The following is a 14,042-nucleotide window of genomic DNA, read 5'->3' on the forward strand; positions in this document are numbered from 1 at the left end:
TTCATAAAAAAAAATAAAAAAACCAATGAAAATTAAAAAATGTTACAGATTTTGTAATAAATAAAAAAGTACCCAAAAAGTACTTTTTTGAAAATCAGTAAAATTTGTCCAAATTTTGTGTTGAATTCAAAGAATTCAACAAAAAATCTTTATGAAAAAAGCAAGATTACTGTAATTTTTAATAAAAAGTAACAATATTTAGTCTTTTTTGGAAATCAGTTAATCAGAAAAATTAAAGGAAAAAAAAGTACTTTTTGAAAAATCAAAAAATTTTATAAAAATTTATAAAAAAAAATCATGAAAAATTAAAATAAATTACAAAAGTTTTTAAATTTAGAGCAAAATATCAAGAAATATTAAAGGAAATTACATAATTTCACAAATTTAAAACAAAATAAAAAAAAGTACCAAAAAAGTACTTTTTGAAAAATCAAAAAATTTTATAAAAACAATCATGAAAAATTAAAGAAAATTACAAAAGTTTTTAAATTTAGAGCAAAATATCTAGAAATATTAAAGGAAATTACATAATTTCACAAATTTAAAGCAAAATAAAAAAAGTACCAAAAAAGTACTTTTTGAAAAATCAACAAATTTTATAAAAATCATGAAAAATTAAAGGAAATTACAAACATTTTTAAATTTAGAGCAAAATAAAAAAAGTACCAAAAAAGTACTTTTTTATAAAATCTTAACTTTGTTTGTCTTTATGAACAAAAATCTATTTTAAGCTGGCGCTAAATATTTAAAAGGCTTATAAAATCATGGTATTTATTTAATAAAAGAAAATAAGACGAATGAAAAAAAAAAATCAACAACATTGAACTGAACAAAAAAGCATGATTCATTAAATAAGTTTTGATAGCTAACTAGCAGGCAGAGGCGGGCGGTGGTGGTGGTGGGCTACAACAACTATAAAAATAAAAATCATAACAAATTAAAATATGTAGGTACAAACAGCAACACCAAAAAAGAAACCATTATTATTTCAAGCATAAAAAGATCATAGCTAAAAGGCTGTGGCTACAAAAATAAACCATAGCAAAAAGAAGCTACAACTCCCTTTTTTTCTAAAAAAAAAAACACATAAATACAACAACCTTAAATACAAGAACAAAACAACAAACACGGTTAAACATTAAACTTAACAACAACAAAAATATGTGTAAAACTCCTCGATTTAAGGCTAAAAACGGAGAAAAAAATTTACAAAAAAATCTAAAACAAAAAAAGAAAAACCAAAACAAAATATGTACGTAAAACTATATAGACAGCCAAAGCAGCAACTAAAATAACAACAAAAACATTGTTCAAATATACCAACATACACACTCAATACAACACAACTAACTATACAAAAAAGTAGAAGAAGAAAAAAAAAACTGAAATAAAAATAAAAAATTAAAAAAAAACAGAAAAAAAAATCTACTCAAACATCATATTGCTGCTTTTAGCTTAAGCACAACAAAGCTTAAAAGCAACAACAGCACACACAGCAACAGCAACAACGACAACAACCAGCTAAATAAAAAAATGTTTCAAGTAAAACCGAATTGTTTCCCACGGCATACGATTTGCCGGTCAACATACATATACACTGACGTTATACCATAGCCAAATGATCATTATGAAGTGACTGATCATGTTAATGATCATCATTATCATCATCATGATCATCACGACAATGATAATAATGATATTAATGATGTTGATGGTTTAGCACAGGCGGCCAGTCAGTCAGCCAGCCAGCCAAATACAATAACAAAATATTAGTTTTGTATATACAAAGCCAGAGTTAGTAGAGTATAAAAAAAAAATCAGCAACAAAAAAATAATACAAAAAAAAAAAGAGAAGAGTTTAATTTACAATATGTACTGCATAATGAAGATAATGTTTGTTAATGATTATTAAGATTTGTTGTTGGCAAATGATCATTACACCAGCTTTTTATTAACAATCATGCACACACATCGCCACTGACAACATCAACATCACCATCGTTTTCTATAACTTCTTTTACTGTAAAAGTGATGGTAGTGTTGTTGTTGCTATTGTTATTATTGTATAGTTAGTACACGAGGAATATGTCGTCCGTACTCGTAAAATAAAAATAAACTAAAGTAAAGTAAAATACACTGATGGTGCTGATGATATTCTTCAAGCACACACATTTACTACAAACACAAACAACAACAACAAGAAATAATAATGTACACAAAATTACAAAAAACAAAAACAAGTTTTGAGCACAAACACAAAAGCCGCTCTCTTATGAAAACAAAAACTCATTTATTATTTTGTATGGCTCTCAGAAATTATGCTCTTGTGTATTTTATTTATTAAATGATCATGAAAAATCAACAATACAATAACAACAACAACAACGAAACGGTGTTTTTTGTAAAGCCCTAAAGCTAAAATATTAAGCAGTTATAGAGGAAAAAAAATATATAGAAAAACAGCTGTATATTTGGATGCGAAATTTGTGGTGTGTGTTTTCTTTAATGAATTGTGGATAAAGTTATATTTATTTTGCAACCAAATAAAAGAAAAAAGAAGCTAAGAAAATTCCTATATAATTTTATAATAGATTTTGGCGTCAAGTTAGTAATTTTTTGTATTTTTAATATGAATTTTTGTTTGGGTTTGATAAAATGTATTTTTTTTTTATAAAAAAAAGAGGAAATAAAACGGAAGTGTAAAAAATTAGCCAAATAATGTTAATGAGTTGGTTAAATGAGTAGAAACAAATTAATGAGATGCCTAAAATAAAAATTTATGCAATAATTTAAACAAAAAAAAGTAAAATTTAAGGGGGAATTAATTTAAAAGTAAAAATAAACCAAAAAAGGGAAAAGTTAAAAAGACAAGACAATTATTTGGTTTTAAATATTTAAAACCAAATAATAAAGGAAATTCTATCAAAAGTAAATCCTACAAACAAATTACAAAATAGGTAGAAAAAGATGAAATTATTTAATAATGAATTTAAAGCAAGAACATTTGGACCAAAAATAAAAAAGTACCAAAAAAGTACTTTGCATAAAAACATGCAATTTTGATAAAATTAAAATAATTTTACAAAATTTTAAACATTTGTACCTAAATAAAAAAGTACTTTTTGAAAAAAACTATAAAATTAACTTGAAAATGTATAAAAATTTCAATTAAAAAGCTTTATGAAATAAAAACTTGTACATAATTTGTTTAAAATCATGCAAATCATTCAAAGAATTTTACAAAATTTTAAAAATTAAACGTAAATGAAAAAAGTACCAAAAAGTACTTTTTAAGAAAATCTTGAAATTTGCTTAAAAATCCATACAATTGAAGTTTAAACCATAGAAATCCAGCCAAAACGTATTTAAAATTTCATAATTTCAATACTTAAACAATTTGGAGCCAAATTTGTAAAATTTTTATCAAATTTAGTACCAAATAAAAAAGTACTTTTTGAAAAAACCAGAAATTTGTTTAAAAATCAATAAGATATCGAAAGAATTTTAAATTTTTAAAATAATTGGAACAAAATAAAAAAAGTACCAAAAAAGTACTTTTTAAAAAAAAACAGGAAATTTTTTTTCAAAATCTATAAAATCCATTTTATAAAAATTAGGACAAAAAAATGCATAAAAAAGTTTTTTTTTTTTTTGAAAAAAACATGAAATTTTCTTCAAAATCTATAAAATTTAAGTTTAAAATTAAGCAATTCATTAACGAATTTTTGTTAGCAAATCACAATTAAGCAAGAAAGTCGTAAAAATCTAAAATTGTTACAAGTTTATAAAAAGGAAAAAACGTACTTTTTGCTAAAATCAGAAATTTGAAAAAGAATTCATAAAATTGTTTAGTTAATGAAGTTTTAAAAAAAAAATTAAGGCTATTTTCTATTAATATTAAAATGTAGTTAGACTTTCAATAAAGAATTTCTAATTAGTAGGTACTAAAACGTTGAAAAAAAGGAAGTGGTTTTTATAAGAATATGATTTTCTAACCAATTCTAACTAAAAAAATTGTAAATCTTTCTAGGTAATTAGTAAATTTTCTTTTATAAAATTTCTAAAACTTCATTTCTATAGGTTTTAATTTTAAATTATCTATACCTACTACATATTTTATAAAATTTCCTATTGGTTTAAATATAAAGGCTATTTTGCAATTTAAAATATTTCAAAATGTTTTGAAATAGAAAATAGGCTTGAAATTAAATCCATTAAGAAATTTTACGTAATAATAGAAAATAAATTTAAAATTTGCAATTTTGAAAAATTTTAAAATAAAATTGAAACCAATAAGGAGTGAGGGTTTAATAATATTCTAATAGGAAATTAAAATTTGAAATTTGTAAGTATTTTACAATGAAATACAGCCTTAAAATTAAAGCCAATAAGAAGTTTTTGAAATTTTTAAAGGAAAATTTTAATCAGAATTGCTGCAAGTTTTGTGTAATTTCAAATTTTGAATTGTATATTTTTGGATATTTAAGTAATTTTTCAAAAAATTAAAACCCAAGAATCTCTTTTTTTAATTTATTATTACATTTTGCACATTTTCAGCAAAAAACTAAAATTTTTTGTAATTAATATTGTACATACGATGTTTTTTCTGCCAATGACACACCAGAATTATAAACAAAAGCAAAAAAAATGAAATAAAGACACAACAAACATGTAATAAACAACAAAGTTTAATGTTTACCTTTTTTCTGGCAGATATTTATAACAATTTCTATTACAAAAAACAATAAATAATAAAGAAAAACGAGAAAAAAATAGCTGGTACAGAAACAAACAAAAAAAGAGTGCAAATCACTCAAGCTCAACGTTACCAGTTCTGAGGCGATGTGTGTGATGTAGGTATGAAAAAAAGTAACTGAATTTAAAAATATATAAAAAAAACCTGTGACAGGTTGAATAAATACCTTCTTTTTTTAACAGTGTTTTTAATTTTTCTAAGTATACAAAACATACAACACACTCCCATGCAGAGTAAGTAAAGTAATGTAAGTAAAAGAGTAAAAAAAACAACTTTACATTAGGTACTTTAGGTATAAATAAAGCTATGTAAAGTATGTGTGTTTACATTAAAGAAAATGTATGAAAACAATAGTACAAACTAAGAAGAAGAAGAGGAAAAATAGCAACAACAAGAACCAGCACAAGAAGACACTAACAGAAACACCAACAACAATATTGCATTAATAATTTATAACAACAACAAACAGCAACAATTACAAACAGAGTATGATTAAATCAACAGTTATGTGAAATTAAGCCAAAAATGTATGTAAAGCATAAATAAGGGAACAACAATTAACACACAGCAAAGAGTAACAAAAAAAAACAATACAAAGAAGAGCTTAAAAACCAACAGGTAGAGTCAAACTTAAACAGCCAGGGAGGGGAGGTTTGTTGGTTTTCAACATAACAAATGATAATTTACAATTGAAATGATATTTTTAATTAAAATTATTACATTTGTTTAATGAAATTTGTTTTTTTTTTTGTTATAAACATGGAAATAACATTTTCTTTTTATGTAAATTGTTGTTCAAAATAAAAAACATCTGTTTTAAGTTTAATATGTAGCAGCAATGAAAAAAAAACTTTAATTTTTTGCAAAAATAATTTATTTTTATACTTAAAATTCCAGCTGCCTGTTGTAAGAAATTGTGATATACACAAAATTACAAAAAACAAAAACAAGTTTTGAGCACAAACACAAAAGCCGCTCTCTTATGAAAACAAAAACTCATTTATTATTTTGTATGGCTCTCAGAAATTATGCTCTTGTGTATTTTATTTATTAAATGATCATGAAAAATCAACAATACAATAACAACAACAACAACGAAACGGTGTTTTTTGTAAAGCCCTAAAGCTAAAATATTAAGCAGTTATAGAGGAAAAAAAATATATAGAAAAACAGCTGTATATTTGGATGCGAAATTTGTGGTGTGTGTTTTCTTTAATGAATTGTGGATAAAGTTATATTTATTTTGCAACCAAATAAAAGAAAAAAGAAGCTAAGAAAATTCCTATATAATTTTATAATAGATTTTGGCGTCAAGTTAGTAATTTTTTGTATTTTTAATATGAATTTTTGTTTGGGTTTGATAAAATGTATTTTTTTTTTATAAAAAAAAGAGGAAATAAAACGGAAGTGTAAAAAATTAGCCAAATAATGTTAATGAGTTGGTTAAATGAGTAGAAACAAATTAATGAGATGCCTAAAATAAAAATTTATGCAATAATTTAAACAAAAAAAAGTAAAATTTAAGGGGGAATTAATTTAAAAGTAAAAATAAACCAAAAAAGGGAAAAGTTAAAAAGACAAGACAATTATTTGGTTTTAAATATTTAAAACCAAATAATAAAGGAAATTCTATCAAAAGTAAATCCTACAAACAAATTACAAAATAGGTAGAAAAAGATGAAATTATTTAATAATGAATTTAAAGCAAGAACATTTGGACCAAAAATAAAAAAGTACCAAAAAAGTACTTTGCATAAAAACATGCAATTTTGATAAAATTAAAATAATTTTACAAAATTTTAAACATTTGTACCTAAATAAAAAAGTACTTTTTGAAAAAAACTATAAAATTAACTTGAAAATGTATAAAAATTTCAATTAAAAAGCTTTATGAAATAAAAACTTGTACATAATTTGTTTAAAATCATGCAAATCATTCAAAGAATTTTACAAAATTTTAAAAATTAAACGTAAATGAAAAAAGTACCAAAAAGTACTTTTTAAGAAAATCTTGAAATTTGCTTAAAAATCCATACAATTGAAGTTTAAACCATAGAAATCCAGCCAAAACGTATTTAAAATTTCATAATTTCAATACTTAAACAATTTGGAGCCAAATTTGTAAAATTTTTATCAAATTTAGTACCAAATAAAAAAGTACTTTTTGAAAAAACCAGAAATTTGTTTAAAAATCAATAAGATATCGAAAGAATTTTAAATTTTTAAAATAATTGGAACAAAATAAAAAAAGTACCAAAAAAGTACTTTTTAAAAAAAAACAGGAAATTTTTTTTCAAAATCTATAAAATCCATTTTATAAAAATTAGGACAAAAAAATGCATAAAAAAGTTTTTTTTTTTTTTGAAAAAAACATGAAATTTTCTTCAAAATCTATAAAATTTAAGTTTAAAATTAAGCAATTCATTAACGAATTTTTGTTAGCAAATCACAATTAAGCAAGAAAGTCGTAAAAATCTAAAATTGTTACAAGTTTATAAAAAGGAAAAAACGTACTTTTTGCTAAAATCAGAAATTTGAAAAAGAATTCATAAAATTGTTTAGTTAATGAAGTTTTAAAAAAAAAATTAAGGCTATTTTCTATTAATATTAAAATGTAGTTAGACTTTCAATAAAGAATTTCTAATTAGTAGGTACTAAAACGTTGAAAAAAAGGAAGTGGTTTTTATAAGAATATGATTTTCTAACCAATTCTAACTAAAAAAATTGTAAATCTTTCTAGGTAATTAGTAAATTTTCTTTTATAAAATTTCTAAAACTTCATTTCTATAGGTTTTAATTTTAAATTATCTATACCTACTACATATTTTATAAAATTTCCTATTGGTTTAAATATAAAGGCTATTTTGCAATTTAAAATATTTCAAAATGTTTTGAAATAGAAAATAGGCTTGAAATTAAATCCATTAAGAAATTTTACGTAATAATAGAAAATAAATTTAAAATTTGCAATTTTGAAAAATTTTAAAATAAAATTGAAACCAATAAGGAGTGAGGGTTTAATAATATTCTAATAGGAAATTAAAATTTGAAATTTGTAAGTATTTTACAATGAAATACAGCCTTAAAATTAAAGCCAATAAGAAGTTTTTGAAATTTTTAAAGGAAAATTTTAATCAGAATTGCTGCAAGTTTTGTGTAATTTCAAATTTTGAATTGTATATTTTTGGATATTTAAGTAATTTTTCAAAAAATTAAAACCCAAGAATCTCTTTTTTTAATTTATTATTACATTTTGCACATTTTCAGCAAAAAACTAAAATTTTTTGTAATTAATATTGTACATACGATGTTTTTTCTGCCAATGACACACCAGAATTATAAACAAAAGCAAAAAAAATGAAATAAAGACACAACAAACATGTAATAAACAACAAAGTTTAATGTTTACCTTTTTTCTGGCAGATATTTATAACAATTTCTATTACAAAAAACAATAAATAATAAAGAAAAACGAGAAAAAAATAGCTGGTACAGAAACAAACAAAAAAAGAGTGCAAATCACTCAAGCTCAACGTTACCAGTTCTGAGGCGATGTGTGTGATGTAGGTATGAAAAAAAGTAACTGAATTTAAAAATATATAAAAAAAACCTGTGACAGGTTGAATAAATACCTTCTTTTTTTAACAGTGTTTTTAATTTTTCTAAGTATACAAAACATACAACACACTCCCATGCAGAGTAAGTAAAGTAATGTAAGTAAAAGAGTAAAAAAAACAACTTTACATTAGGTACTTTAGGTATAAATAAAGCTATGTAAAGTATGTGTGTTTACATTAAAGAAAATGTATGAAAACAATAGTACAAACTAAGAAGAAGAAGAGGAAAAATAGCAACAACAAGAACCAGCACAAGAAGACACTAACAGAAACACCAACAACAATATTGCATTAATAATTTATAACAACAACAAACAGCAACAATTACAAACAGAGTATGATTAAATCAACAGTTATGTGAAATTAAGCCAAAAATGTATGTAAAGCATAAATAAGGGAACAACAATTAACACACAGCAAAGAGTAACAAAAAAAAACAATACAAAGAAGAGCTTAAAAACCAACAGGTAGAGTCAAACTTAAACAGCCAGGGAGGGGAGGTTTGTTGGTTTTCAACATAACAAATGATAATTTACAATTGAAATGATATTTTTAATTAAAATTATTACATTTGTTTAATGAAATTTGTTTTTTTTTTTGTTATAAACATGGAAATAACATTTTCTTTTTATGTAAATTGTTGTTCAAAATAAAAAACATCTGTTTTAAGTTTAATATGTAGCAGCAATGAAAAAAAAACTTTAATTTTTTGCAAAAATAATTTATTTTTATACTTAAAATTCCAGCTGCCTGTTGTAAGAAATTGTGATATAAGACCGCAGGAGATAATTTTTAGGCTGAATGAGAAACAGCAACAACAATTCATAGCACAATTAAGCAAGCCAGCAAACAAGCAAGCAGTCGAGTCGTCCTCTTGTGTTATGGCAGCAGCAGCACCAGCCTGTGTGAAGTTAAAGCGACACATTGCAACAGGCCTGTTTTTTTTAATATGCAACATAACAAAAAACACAAACTGACAAGTACCTACTACTACTTCTTCTTCTTCTTTTTTTGCTTAATGTTATTATTAGCATTTTGTTTAAGGTTAAACTTTTTTATTAACAGGCTCCATTTCTTATTCAGCTTGGAGTTTTACAAAAAACAAAAAACACATGCAAATTTTTTCAAGGAAGCAGCCTTATGTTTTTGCAAAACATGATTAAGACGATGACCTACGCAAAGCTTAAAAAAGTGTTTAAAATTAAATTGGAGAAGTCAAAGAAACAGGAATATAAAAAAAACACCAGCTTAAAAGAGAAAAGAAAGCCAGAGCATAAAAAAGGCTTTGCAAAATAAACTGATATTATTAAAAGAAATTAAGAAGAAAAGCAGATGTTTTAAACAATTTCTTTCACAAAACAAATTAAGCCAGAATGGTAAAAAAGAAAATTATAACAAAAAAAAAAATAACAAAAACTTTAACATTTGAGATCATACCTAGACAAAATCAATAAATTTTGTTAAAAATTCATAAAAATGTAAAAAAAAAAATAATTAAATTTTCAAAATGTAAAAAACTACTTTTTGAAAAATCTGCGAATTTAAAGGAAAATACAAAGAATTTTAGAAAATTTTAAGAAAAAGTAAAGATTTTTATAAAAATTTTAAAATTTATGTCTGAGGAAAAAATGTAGCAAAAAGTACTTTTTGAAAAATGTTGAAAATTAATAAAAACTAATGAAAAAATTAAAAGAAATAGGTATAAAACAAAATTAAAAGAATTTTGCAAAATTTAAAGATTAAGTGAAGAAAAATTAAAAATTTTCAAAATTTTAAAAAAGTACTTTTTGGAAAATCTGGAAATTTAAATAAAAATAAATGAAAATACTAAGAATTTTATATAATTTAAGGAAAAAGTAAAAAATTTTAAATTTTGATCTGAGTAAAAAATTTACCAAAAAGTACTTTTTGCAAAATCTTGAAAATTTTAATATAAAATTTTAAGAAAAAGTAAAGAATTTTATAAAAATTTTAAAATTTATGTCTGAGTAAAAAATGTACCAAAAAGTACTTTTTGCAAAATATGGAAAATTATTAAAAACTAATGGAAAATTATGGAAATTCAAGGAAATTAATTTTAATTCTTCAAAATTTTGTAAAATTTAAAGATTAAATAAAGAAAACTTAAAAATTTTAAAATTTTTCGGGGCAACTAAAAAAAGTACTTTTTGAAATAAATTCAAATAAATCTAATATTGAACAAAATTCATAAAAATATAAGAAATCTATGAAAATTTCTAAATTTAAGACAAGTTTCAAAAAAGTACTTTTGGGAAAATCTTAAAATTTCAAGAAAAATCAATTAAAGTACCTTTTGGAAAATTATTTATATCAAAGAAAATTAAATAAATATGTTAGAATTTTGTTAAATTTAAAGAAAAATTAAAGAAATCTATGAAATTTTAAAATTTATAAGCAATTAAAAAAAAGTACCAAAAAAGTACTTTTGGGAAAAAACCTAAAATATGTGGAAAAGAACCAAAAATTAAAAAAAAACAATTTAAATTAAACAAAGTTTATGTGTAATTCAAAAAGTAACAAAAAAGTACTTTTTGTGAAAACCTTAAATTTCGATCCAAATCAAAAATTTTGCTAAAATTACGTTGCAATCACAACATATTCCAAAAAAATTATTTTTTTTTAAAATTATTTAATATTTTCAGTGAGAAACCTAAAATTCTCAAGAATATCTAGAAGATTATTAAAGAAATTTACGAAAATTCTTGATGATTTCATTACAAACAAGATTTCAAACTTCTGGCAACAAAAATTTGAAACATATTTTAAAAAAATAGAAAAAAAAACTGGTCAATATTTGAAAATAACTCTCATGCTATAAAAGTAATCTTTCTTTTAAATTAATTTCTAATCATTTTTGATATAAATCTAATAATTTCGGTTACAAAGCTTTCATTTTCATTAATTTGTAACTTTTTAAAAATAAAAATATTGAAGAATTTTCAAAGTGTTTGCAAAAATCTTTCTTTTATTACTATATTTGGACTGAAATCTAAAAATGCTTTTAGAACATTTAACTTAAAACTTACAAATCTGACAAGTTTGTGAATACAGTTTTGAATTTTCCAATGGGTTTGAAAACTTTTTGATTTACCCTTAAATCTTTTGAACATTCGATATTTTTAACTATTTTGACATATTCCTTCTTTAAATCTGACAAGTTTTGGAACAAAATATTGGCATTTATCAAAGGTTTTTAAAACAAAATCGCTGTTTTTAATGAATTTAGACATAAATCTTTTAAACATTTTATGTATTTTTTAATCAATTTTGAATTAAACACAACTTTTATTTTCCAGAATTTGAAAACAAAAGATTGAATATTTTTTAAGTATTTGAATTGATCATTAGCCCTACTTAACAAATTTATAGGTTTCATAGTCAAAATGATTAAGACAATTTAGGAAATCTTACAAAATTTTGATTAAATTTTTACTAAATTCTTGAAATTTATATTAAATTTCAGAGATCTTACAACGGAAACAGAAAAACATTAAAATTTTCGTTTAACATTGAACTTTCTTTTCCAAATATCTTTTATTATTTTACTAATTACAGGTTGTTTTTTGATGGTTTGAAATCTAAACACATGTGTTCTTAATAACAAACCCATATTTCCTAAAAAAAACCACCCTACTTCAACACCATTTTGAAAAAACTAAATGAAGTGTAACAATGAAAAGAATGGTAGAGGTAAAAGTGGTGGGTTTTGAAGGTAAATTGATCGCCATTAAAAACAACCAACCAACAAAAGAAAATGTGAACAGATATTTGAAATGTAACATGATCTGCTAAAACAAATGTTACAAAATATAATTTAGAATTTTATCAAAAATTAAATTTTGAATTTTTCATATTTTTTAAACTTACCTCCTGAATAATAAGAGTTAAAGCGGCCAAAGCGCTTAATAATAATTTAATCCAATGCATTTTGATGCTTTTTTAGAGTTTTTTTGTTAATGGTTTTGGAAATTAAAGAAATTTAGGGATTGATGTTGAATGACACTTAAATTTTGGTGATGATTGAGATGGAGTAGCAGCAGCCGCTAGATGGGAAAAACTTTAGTAATCCGTGTTTTTCCAAATCTGGGCAGGTTGTTAAAGAAAGTTCTTTGTTTTTATGGGACTCAGGTGTTATGTTTGTTAAAAAGCTACTTTTTTGTAACCAAAAAAAGTAGTAAAAAAAGTGTTTTTCTTAAAATCACCAACTTTTGTGTTTTCTTTTTTGTTTTGCTGTTTGTAATAATCAACCGTTTATTTGTTTAATTTTTGTTATAAAATAAAATTTGTTTTATTTATTGCAACAATTTAATAAATTGATTTTCATTTTTTTGTTAGATATTTTAATGAAAATGTAACGTTATTTAAGTAGAAGTATTGAGCAGCAGCACGTTTTTTGACATTTTGTAATTGCTTTTCTTTTTTGCTTTTTAAGTAACGGTATTGCAAAATTACAATTGTCAAATTATATTCTTTTTGCTCTCTTTAAAATGTGTTTTTCTTTTTTATTTTACTTTGCTTTAAATAATTTTTTGGCAAAAAGCACGTTTTTTATTTATATTTTTAAAAATGTTTATAATTTGTTGTTATTTTTTTTGTATAACTTCAATACTATTTTGAAAGGGAATGCATTTAAATTTTTTTTTGTTAAAAAGTCTATTTTATATTTTAGTAAAGTTCTGGGACTTTTTTTTCTCAAGCACTTTATTTAATTTTGTAATACATTCAAAAAATCACTTGTGTATTTTTCTTTACGAATTTTTATTTTCAAATTTCAATTTTTGTTTTCTTGTATAATAATATTTAAATTACAACTTTAGTTTTATTTTATTACTAAAAGAAAATTTTTTGTTATATATTTATTGGTGGTTTCACGACCCGACGACGTTTACCACACAAGCTACAATTTTAAACTGCCGCTTTGTAAAGTTCTGTTGACGCTGCTCGGCCACAATAAAATGTTAAAACATGTTTATTTCCCGTATACGCTGTGTAAAAAATGCATTACAAAAAGATGCGCTCATTCATAAACTATTGAAGCAACAACAACATCCAACACTCTGCTCAAATTTTAATGCACTTTGTCTTTTCTTTAACTAATAAAGAGAGATAGTTAATCCCTTTCAAACTATAGCTGTACTATTCTCTCTTGTGTTTCCAAATAGCAGAACAAAAAGCAGATGTTTCTTTTGGTGCTCATTTAAATGAGTACATTTTTCAAATAACTCTCTTTTTGTTTCTCTATTTTGCTTTTGTTCTCTCTCGTGCTCTCTGGCTCTTATTCATTGTATTTGTTTGTTTTTGCTGTTGTGTGGATTTTATTCATTTTTCCTTTTCATTGAATAAAAATGAATTGTGTGTTGTTGCTTTTTAATTATGTATTGTGGATGGAAATTAAGTGAGTGAATGAGTGAGTGTGTGTTTGTTGTTGCTGCCAGTTGTTGGTGTTGTTACTTAAGCCGGCTGCTTGTTTATGTTGTTAGTGTAATTCCTGTTTGATTTTTAATTTGGTATTTCCAAAAAAACTAACTAAATAAATGTCTTCCTTTTTCTTTTCAAATGAGTAGAAAATGAACATTTCCCCTGCATTTTTTTTGTCTAAGCCATAGTTTTCTTAATAGGAAATGCACTCAAGGATCAATTGAGGAAAT

At 23.2% G+C, this 14,042-nt stretch overlaps 1 protein-coding gene across 1 annotated transcript in view; it reads right to left on the minus strand.

Annotated features, from left to right (window-relative positions):
• Positions 1–12,478, minus strand: part of Delta (neurogenic locus protein delta) — a 35,215-nt gene extending 22,737 nt beyond the window's left edge. Inside the window, exon 1 of the mRNA XM_065498958.1 lies at positions 12,262–12,478. Coding sequence (XP_065355030.1) covers positions 12,262–12,321 — 60 coding nt within the window. The 5' untranslated portion in view covers positions 12,322–12,478. The remainder of the gene's footprint in view (positions 1–12,261) is intronic.
• Between the last annotated feature and the right edge of the window lie 1,564 nt (positions 12,479–14,042).

Source organism: Calliphora vicina, chromosome 1, assembly GCF_958450345.1.
Source record: "Calliphora vicina chromosome 1, idCalVici1.1, whole genome shotgun sequence".
NCBI lineage: Eukaryota > Metazoa > Arthropoda > Insecta > Diptera > Calliphoridae > Calliphora > Calliphora vicina.